The sequence below is a fragment of the Leptonychotes weddellii genome, chromosome 9 (assembly GCF_054177405.1).
Source record: "Leptonychotes weddellii isolate Sample4059 chromosome 9, ASM5417740v2, whole genome shotgun sequence".
NCBI classification, from domain to species: domain Eukaryota; kingdom Metazoa; phylum Chordata; class Mammalia; order Carnivora; family Phocidae; genus Leptonychotes; species Leptonychotes weddellii.
The window spans coordinates 65,939,892-65,949,952 of NC_138377.1; the positions used below are offsets into that span (position 1 = coordinate 65,939,892).

Here is a 10,061-nt window from a genome sequence, read left to right on the forward strand (position 1 = left end):
CTTAGTCAAAAGAACTCTATGCTGGGGTGCCTATGTGGCTTAGTCGTTGGGCATCTGCCTTCGGCTCGGGTCATGATCCCAGGGTCCTGGGATCGAGCCCCACATCGGGCTCCCTGCTCAGCGGGAAGCCTGTTCTCCCTCTCCCTCTGCCCCTGCTTGTGTTCCCTCTCTCGCTGTGTCTCTGTCAAATAAATAAAATCTTTAAAAAAAAAAAAAAAAACTATGCTTAGGAAATGGATCATTTGCTGTTTTCCCCCTCCGTTTCTTATTTGTCTTAACTTTGTTATGATATGTAAATAGCTCAAATTTTTTGCAAGGTAAAAGTGATCAATTTATTAGAAACATCTTTCCTACTACGAGATTATAAAAAATTCTTCCATTCTTTCTTTTAGTAATGTTACGTATTACATACAAGCAGGGGGAGTGGGAGAGGGAGAAGCAGGCTTCCCTGCTGAGCAAGGACCCGATGTGGGGCTTCATCTCAGGACCCTGGGATCATGACCGGAGCCGGAGGCAGACACTAAATGACTTGAGCCACCCAGGCGCCCAAGATTTTTTTTTTTTTTTAAAGATTTTATTTATTTGTCAGAGAGAGAGAGAGCACAGGCAGGTGGAAAGGCAGGCAGAAGGAGAAGCAGGATCCCCACTGAGCAAGGAGCCTGATGCGGGACTCTATCCCAGGACCCTGGGATCATGACCTGAGCCAAAGGCAGTCGCTTAACCGACTGAGCCACCCAGGTGTCCCTTTTTTAAGATTTTTAAACAGATTTTGAAATCTTTTATTTTTATGTAATTTAGTTTCTTTCAACCTCTAAAATGGCTAGTCATTTGTTTCCAATCCTGTTTATAGAATAATCCACTTTTCCCTCACTGATTAGAAGTGCTATTTTTATCATGTTCTATATCCACATAAGTATTTTAGTCTATATTTGGATATTATTTCATTGACCTGTTTATCTTTTCTTGGAGAGGTACCAACTTTTGTTAATTAGTATAGCTCTCTAGTGTCCTTAATATCTGGTAAGGCCAAGCACACTTTTCCTGTTTTTCCTGGTTATTCTTAAGTGTTTATTTCTCTCTTTGAATTTTGGGATCAGCTTATCTAATTAAAAAGTTTTGTTAATTTTATTATGTCGTATTTGTCATGTATATAATTAGAATTAGGTCTTCTTATTGCGGGACAATGTATTATTTATTCAAGTCTTCTTTAAGTCCTCCTGGAGTGTTTTAAAATTTTCTTCATATAGATTTTATATATTTCTTACTAAATTTAATTCTTTAGATAAGTAATCTTTTTGTTTTCATATATAGAATTTTTCTTTCTTTTCTTTCCTTCTTTTTCAGTTTTTTTTTTAAAGATTTTATTTATTTATTTGACAGAGAGAGCACAAGCAGGGGGAACAGCAGCGGGAGAAAGAGAAGCAGGCTCTCCACTGAGCAGAGAGCCCAGTGTGGGACTCAAACCCAGGACCCTGGGATCATGATCTGAGCCGAAGGCAGATGCTTAACCAACTGAGCCACCCAGGCGCCCTGAATCTTTTCTTTCATTATATATTATGGCTCAGTCTACATAAGAATGATATTTTTCAAAATTGATTTTATGCCAGGGTAGTTTGCTTAATTTCAGTAGTTCTGTGTCTAATAATTCATTTAATTTGTGTTTTTCAGAGATATAATTATGATTGAAAAATAATTTTATCTCTTTATCCTTCCCAATTTTTTATCATGTTCTACAAAGTATTAATGTTTTACTCGGGACGACTGGGTAGCTCAGTCACTTGAGCGTCTGACTCTTGGTTTTAGCTCAGGTCATGATCTCAGTGTTCTGAGAATGAGCCCCGAGTCCAGCTCCACGCTCAATGTGGAGTGTGCTTGGCATTTTCTCCCTCCCCCCACTTGTGCACACATTTGTGCACGCATGCTCTCTCTCTAAAATAAATAAAATCTTACAAAAATGTTTGCTCAACCACTTGAAAGAATAACGTAAATCTAAAATGTGTTGATATGGAAAACATCTTTAAGAAATACTGTTAACAAAAAGGTAAGTAGCAGAACAATACTATAATCACCATATAGTATCATTTTATTTATTAAAACAAAAAAACCTTAGAACTAAAACAAAAAGCAAAATTAGTAACAAAACATTTTTGCACCTTTGTGCAGTTCAGAGTTGCTCCTTATGGAAAGCACATCGGACCCTGCAGGTTGAGTCCTGTTTCAGTTTACCAGAGCTTCTTGCCAGTAGTAGCCAGGTTACTTTCAGGTGGATTCTAGTTCTTTGATAAAACAGTTTGGCAAATTAATATGTATCGGTACAAAAAATAAATTATATGGTTTGATATCACATAATTTGATAAATAAGCTCTTTATCTTTTTGGCTTGGCTTTTCATAGGGATTTTGGAGTAAGTCTAAGTATACGACTACAGGCAAATAGTTTCACAGGTTTTCTCTTTGAGATACCTACATAGTTATCTTAACCATTCTTGCCGCTACAGAAAAGACGCTCAAACCGCCAAGTTAAACGAAAAAAATATACAGAGGATCTGGATATAAAGATCACAGATGATGAAGAAGAAGAAGAAGTGGATGTAACTGGTCCAATAAAAACTGAGCCTATCCTCCCTGAACCAGTGCAGGAGCCAGATGGCGAGACTTTGCCTTCCATGCAGTTCTTTGTGGTAAGCTGAGAACTTAAGCAATATGAGAGGTTGTCCTGCTCCTCACAGTCTCTGTTGACTGACTGCATTTTTTGCTACAGGAGAATCCCAGTGAAGAAGATGCAGCCATAGTAGACAAAGTGCTTTCCATGCGGATTGTGAAGAAGGAGGTGAGGCCTTAACCCTTCATGTCAACCCATAATCCTGCATTCACAGGCTTTATTTAATAAACACTTTTGGATGCCAGGGTATATTACTACAGTGTAATTATGAGATATGGTGGAGGAAAGTTAGCTAGAAAATAGGAATTGTCTTTTTGCTCTTCTTTTGCTTTTGTTTAAAATGGATAAAGGCTTATTTTTTCCAGCTATCAGATCTCTTATAGTGGAGTACTAGATTAGTTCTTTAATCCCTCAGTCAGTAATACACTCTAGGAACATTGGTATGAAGCTCTACCATGAGTAGTGAAAATTTCAGGTTCTTCTTTTTGATAAATAAGGTTATTAATAACTATAATTTCTTTCTTCTCAGCTTCCTTCTGGACAATATACTGAGGCAGAAGAATTCTTTGTCAAGTACAAGAACTAGTATGTGATCTGTGCAAAAAGCTTTTCACCCTAAACTCCACAGGGTTGTAAAGAGTTCTCCTGTATAGTCCATCCTGGGTGGGAATGTGTCCCCTTTTAATAGTCTTCTGGCCCAAATTGTTGTTTTCATTGAAGAAAATGTCTATTCAGAGAGAAGTTCGGGAATTGGCATGATTCTTCCTATTTCCCAACAGGAAGGTGGGGTAAGGGTGGTTCCTGATAAAATCCCTTGTGATCCTCTATAACTTAGTTTAACATTAAGACCTTGCTACTCAGACTGTGGTCAGTGGACCAGCGGAATTAGCATCATTTGGGTGCTTGTTAGAAATGTGAACTTTCAGGCCTGCCGCAGGTGTTTGTGTGCAAAATCAAGCTTAAGAAGCACTTACCTAGGACACTGTCTCCCCACTTAAGTATGTTGTACTCATTGTGCCTGCTTCTGGCTTATCCCCAAGTCTAGCCTACCACTTCCCTTTTCTCAGCATGACCGGCTATTTCCATCCCCTTCAGCTCCTATCTACACTGTGAATGGGCTACCATCTCCCAACTAGAGAAGGATAAAAGGATCCATCAAAAACTAAAGCGCTTCAAAACCAAAATGGCTCAGATGAGACATTTCTTCCATGAGGTATTGCCTATCATTTATTTCACAGAAGCATAAATTACTGGGGGTTATCAGTCTTGACTGATTATTTAAGATTTATAGTTGCTTTGTATATATGGGTATGAAGTCTTAATTTTGATCATTGGGCTTACCTTACTAAATTGCCCCATGCATTGTTTTACCAGGTCTAAATGTGGTCTTTTTATAAGTTAATAGGACATTTTGGTATTGACTTGCTCAGTATTCATGATGTGTTTTCAAGACGGATTTTAAACTGACCTCGGATCCACTTGGAACATTCTTCTTCTATGTCTGTCTGGCAGTTGGTGGTATCTGTAGGCATAAGCAACCATATCATTAGGAAAGAACATTTATTTTCTAACGTTTCTAATCCAGTATAACAAGAAATGGTAATAAAGGAGCATTAATTTCCCATAACCATTCTTACTACTGGTTAAACACTGGAGTGTGCATAAGGGTCTCTTGAGCCATATTTTAACTGTCCATTTTGCTTTGAAAGCTTTGTGTACATATGCCTTTGCCGAATTGGGATTTTTCATCTTTATTATATATACAGAACTAAGTGCCTTGAGGAGACAGATTCTTTTTCAAAGCTTCTTAGAGCTAAGGGGGAAAAGGTATCGTAAGAAAGATTGAGGGAAGGAAGGAACTAAATGCATAGTTTTAGCAAAAAAAAATCCAGTTCTGCCTGAATACATATGATAAAGCTAACTTGATACCACCAAGTTTGCAAATAAATGAATTATTTCTCACATCACCTGGAGAGGGCAAGTAGGACCATGTAGTTTTATAATTTCTTTTTATATGAAAGTAATAATTGGGTTGTGTTTTTTCATCTATGTTCTTTTAAAGCATAATTTGTGAAATGTGCAATGAAACTGTAATCCCATTCCAGCTGATATTAGATGTACAATTTGTGACTATTGAATCAGTCTCTACTACTAACTCATATGCCAATTAAATCTCCATATATAGGTAGGCCATTTAATCAAATCATTCATTCGTTTATTCATCATTTATCATGTGATAGTCTCTATGGAGAACAAACCAGATATGGTCGGTGTTCTCATACAGCTCACTGTCTGATTGGGGAGAGAGAAAATAATTCAAATTGTGTTAAGTGCCAGAAAAGAAAGAGCACAAGGAGACATAAGGGGAGGGGGAAGAAACACCTGCTTTGGATAATTAGGGAAGACTTCTCTGAAAATTGAATTATGAATAGGAGCAAGGCCATGAACCCATGTAAATAATATCACTGGCATGGGAAACAGCATATATGAAGGCCCTGAGACAGGCTGAGGAACTGAAAAGACAGTGCAGTTGATGAACAAAAGAGAGTGAATGGCCCAAAATGAGATCAGAAATTTAGGCGAGCAGTCCATACAGACCTTTTAAGCAGTTTGACTTTTGTTTTTATTCTAAGTGCAAAGGAAAATCATTACATTGTTTAAAACAGGTCAAAGACATAGCCCATTGTTCACTTTTAAAAGATCACCTAGACATTGGAGAATGGATTGAAGAGAGTAAGCATGAAAGTCTGATGAGCAGTACGGAAGGAAATATCATGGCTTAGAGTAGAGTGGTTTCACCTGGATAGAATGGATAGATTAGAATTGACAGGGCTTGGTGTGATGGCTTATATAGACAGGTTTGTGGTCCGAGCAAATGGTTTGAGGTGGGATCATTTATTGAAGTATGGAAGATGGTAGAAGTAGCCGATTTGGGGAAAATCAAGAATTTAGTTTAGACCATGTTAACCTTAAAATTCCTTAACATATCTCTAGCAAGCACAGATATACAAATCTGGGTTTTTCAGGCTGCAATTAAAATTTGGATTTTATCAGCATATAATAGTTATGAAAACCTTAATAATGATAAAGTCATCTGGGGGGAAGGACTTTCTATACATTCTAATAGTTCTGTATTTTCTTATGAAAGTTGTTTCTATAATAGAATGTATGTGAGCCCAGAACCAGGGCTAAGAATTCTCCCAAATTCAGAGGTCCAGGTGAAGCAGAAGGAACTGTGTGCCAGAGTGGCAGGAGAAAGATTAGGAAGCAGATATGTCACAAAAAGCAAGAGAGGAAGAGAAGTGTCTTAAGAAGGAAGAGTTTTTTCCTTAAAGTTTCTTTAAGACCTTTCTTTAGAGCCTTGGGTTATTTATTTTCAGATACTACCCAAAGTTGGATACCAATGATTTAGAAGAAAAAGAACCAGTGAAGGTGATCAAGAATTGGCCAAAACCAAAATAAAGGGGGAAGGGCTACTGACGAGAGTATAGTGTCTCAGAAAAACCAAGGGAAGAGAGTGCTTAAAGGAGAGAACTAGGAATTGTAGAATACTTTGTAGAGGTAAAGTGAGATGAGGACAGAAATGTTTCATTATATTTGGCAATTTGGAGATCATTAATGACGTTGACAATAGTAGTTTAGTTGTGTGAAGGAAATGGAAGGAAGAGTGGAGGAAGGAAGAGTGGAGTGCCTGGACAGTGGAGGTGATGACATGAGGATGCCTTGTGGTTAAAACTGTTGGGAAAGTTTAGGTATGAAGCAGAACAGAAAAATAGTTGCAGGCAGATGAAGAGTAAAGGAGGTCTTTTTAAGATGTGAAATAGTAGAGTACATCTGTGTGTTTATGGGAATGATCCAGAAGAGGGATCCCTAGGAAGATGAGAAGGGATGGTATATCCAGAGCATATACGGAGAGAATGGCCTCTGGTAGGAGGCACTTGCTCTGGTAATAGGTGAGAAGATGGGTGCAGGTTCAGTTAAGTTTTTAGGATTTGATACTGTGAAAATGGGGAACTCCTTCTGAAGGCGTCTTTTTAAAAAAATTTTTTGAAGTAAGATCATCAGGTAAAGGTGGGGTGGAAGGTTAGGTTTACTGGATAGTGATCTTTTGGTCTTATTGTTTGTTTCATAACTCCTCTAGGATGAAGAACCCTTCAATCCAGACTATGTAGAGGTGGATAGGATATTGGATGAGTCTCACAGTATTGACAAAGACAATGGGGAGGTGAGTTGGGGCATGGAAGAACATTAAAGGTCTCAGATTTCTGCTGGTCTGCTTGCCCATCCTTTATTATTCAGATATGGCTGAAAAATCCCTTGGACAAAAAGGTATTTTTGAGTTTTTCTGAGGGCTCCTTAGGATGATACTGGGAAGATAAGGGAATAGGGAGAGAGGCTAAAAGGAAAGCTTCTCATAAAGTCAAACATCCGAGAGTTGTATTTATAAGTACCAGGAGCTATATGAACAACTACTCCTTCACCTTGATCTTGTTTTCTCTTAGATTTTATATGGGAGACCCCTGACATCCAGTTAAGGGTGATAGAAGGGGAGAAGAATAGGGATATGTCACAAATCTCCATATTTATAAATATAAAAATGCCTGCACAGACTAATAGCTTTCTCCATGTTGTTGAGAGTTATTTTTTGAACTTACCATCAATTGAATGCATTTTTGTTTATCATTAAAACCAATCTACTGCATTTGAATCTGTACTTTTTTTTTTTTTTTTAAAGATTTTATTTATTTATTCATGAGAGACAGAGAGAGAGAGAGAAGCAGAGGGAGAAGCAGGCTCCCAAGGAGCAGGGAGCCCGATGCGGGACTCGATCCCAGGGTCCTGGGATTAAGCCCCGCAGCGGGCTCCCTGCTCAGCGGGAAGCGTGCTTCTCCCTCTGCCTGCCACTCCTCCTGCTTGTGCTCTCGCTCTCTCACTCTCTCTTTGACAAATAAATAAAATCTTTAAGAAAAGAAAACAAACTATGGGATCACATTCCCACAGATTCAGATTCAATGGGTCTCTGGGTGGGACCCAGAGATTTGTATTTTTAAGTTGGTTCTCCAAGGGATTGTCAAACATTGCTTGATTTGGGAATCACTGCACTAAAGCTCTGTTAGCAGATTTTACATGTTGTAAAACACCTGGTGATAGAGTTTCATAAATCACTTTTATTATTTTCCATATAAGAGTTGTAAAGATCCAAGACACCAGTGAATTCAACATTCTCTCTTTCAAATTTATTTCAAACTTACTTAGACTGTGAACCACCATTCCCTTAGAACTCATCGCTTTCTTTTCACTTAAAGTAGCAGTTCTTGGTAGGGCCACATTTCATCAAGTTTTTATCACATCTGACAGTTACTGCTTACCCAATGACCAGTACAGAACAACAGAACCTTGTTAAAATGTCAGTGCTGGGTGGTGAGCTAGGCTCACTCACAAGCTAAGTGACATGTTTCCATACATCGCCCTTACAGGACCTAAGAATCAAGTCTTGCCTCTGTAAAATTCTATGTTTATTTTATAAGCCTTTAGGGTTGCTCAGAACCTTAGACGTCCAGGGCCTATTACAGTTCAGTGTCTTCAAATCCTGACAAGCATGCCTCAGATTATATATATTCTGCTTTTATGGGTTGGGGTGGGAGTTATTGTTTATTGTTCATTAGTGGGAGGTAAGTGGGGAATGGACTAGTTATTAGAATGGACATGTTAGCTACTATTAAATTCTTATCATTTCCAGGATCTCAGCCTTCTCAGCCTTAAACATCTTATGCTCTCTACCAACATACTTACTACTCTTCCAAAAGTAATTGATCTTTGGACTGTGTTGGAAATGGCAAGACAGCGAAAATGTTTTAGTTTCCTGGTACCATAACTTGTGATCCCAATATTGGATAACAACATTCTGTGTACCCATTTTTACCCCTTCCCAAGAGAAGCTTAATTTGTCATCGTTTTACATGACCTAATAGTGGAAATCAGTATTATAAATAATAAAGTCATTGGAAAAGCTAAGTTATGATACTGGAAATGTGTGACCTGGACAAATGGCTTTATGTAGAAAATGACCTGAGTCACTATAATAAAGAAAATAGGAAAAGAGCAACTAGATTAGTTCTAGGGATTCCATGATCTGTGATTCTGTCGAGGTGCTTATATCTTCAGACTTCTTGCTGGCTGTTCTAAGGGATATTCTATGAATTGATAATAGAGATTCTTTTTTTTTTTTTTTTTAAAGATTTTATTTATTTGACAGAGAGAGACACAGCGAGAGAGGGAACACAAGCAAGGGGAGTGGGAGAGGGAGAAGCAGGCTTCCTGCAGAGCAGGGAGCCCGATGCGGGGCCCAATCCCAGGACCCTGGGATCATGACCTGAGCCGAAGGCAGACGCTTAACGACTGAGCCACCCAGGCGCTCCGATAATAGAGATTCTTGTTGATGACACTAGACCCCATCTAATCCTTCTTTTTTCCCTGTAAACCAAAAATAGATATGCAGTCAGGGCAGTGATCAATTTGAGTAGTGAGAACAGGAGCCATTTTACCCTAGATCACTGCTTGTCCCTTTGCAGCAGAACACCTACATACAGCACAGTCTTGTAGTTGGAGCTTCAGCATTTGCCCCTCCTCTCTTCTCTCTTGTTACCTGTCTTCAGTGGCGCCTCTCCTAATTATCTCTTAGCTCACAAGGAAATCTCTTTTCTACCATATGACTGCTCTTTGAAGTAGCATCTGCACTCAGAGCTACAGAAGCTCAGAAGCCCGGTGATTTCAGCCCTGCTTTGCTCTAATGGGTTTAATCTGGTCCTCACTTAGAAAAGTAGCCTGGCTTCCACTCTTCCACTGTATTAAATTTGGTGCCAGGATAATAGTATGGAGCAGAGCCCTACCTTTTAGTTTCAGCCTAATTCATTCTCTAATATAGGAGTAGAATTATTTTATTTTTTGCGTTTGCTTCGTTGATGAGCATAATGTTTCAGTGCTTAGTGTTCTAGAAACGACTGGGTATAACTTTGCCTCTTAGAACAGATTCTGATAAATTGCCTGGAAAAATGATCAAAGCCACGAATAGTACAGTGCCTCAGCAGGTGAGCCTATGGTTGGTGTTCCTAGCCTGACTTTTTTTTTTTTTTAAAGATTTTATTTATTTATTTGACAGAGAGACACAGTGAGAGAGGGAACACGAGCAGGGGCAGGGGGAGAGGGAGAGGGAAAAGCAGGCTTTCCGCAGAGCAGGGAGCCTGATGCGGGGCTCGATCCCAGGACCCTGGGATAGTGACCTGAGCCAAAGGCAGACGCTTAATGACTGAGCCACCCAGGCACCCCGACTTTTTCTTTTTTTTAAGCACTTTTTAGGTATTAACACTTTGTGATCTGATTCTGTAGTCAAATTCTTACCCC

At 39.0% G+C, this 10,061-nt stretch overlaps 1 protein-coding gene across 6 annotated transcripts in view; it reads left to right on the forward strand.

Moving 5' to 3' along the window:
- CHD8 (chromodomain helicase DNA binding protein 8) overlaps positions 1-10,061 on the forward strand; it is a 61,565-nt gene that overhangs the window by 29,145 nt on the left and 22,359 nt on the right. For all 6 annotated transcript variants that reach the window (XM_081830791.1, XM_081830794.1, XM_081830793.1 and 3 more), the window contains exons 6-10: positions 2,497-2,679; positions 2,760-2,828; positions 3,190-3,245; positions 3,756-3,873; positions 6,802-6,885. In XM_081830791.1, coding sequence (XP_081686917.1) covers positions 2,497-2,679; positions 2,760-2,828; positions 3,190-3,245; positions 3,756-3,873; positions 6,802-6,885 — 510 coding nt within the window. The remainder of the gene's footprint in view (positions 1-2,496; positions 2,680-2,759; positions 2,829-3,189; positions 3,246-3,755; positions 3,874-6,801; positions 6,886-10,061) is intronic.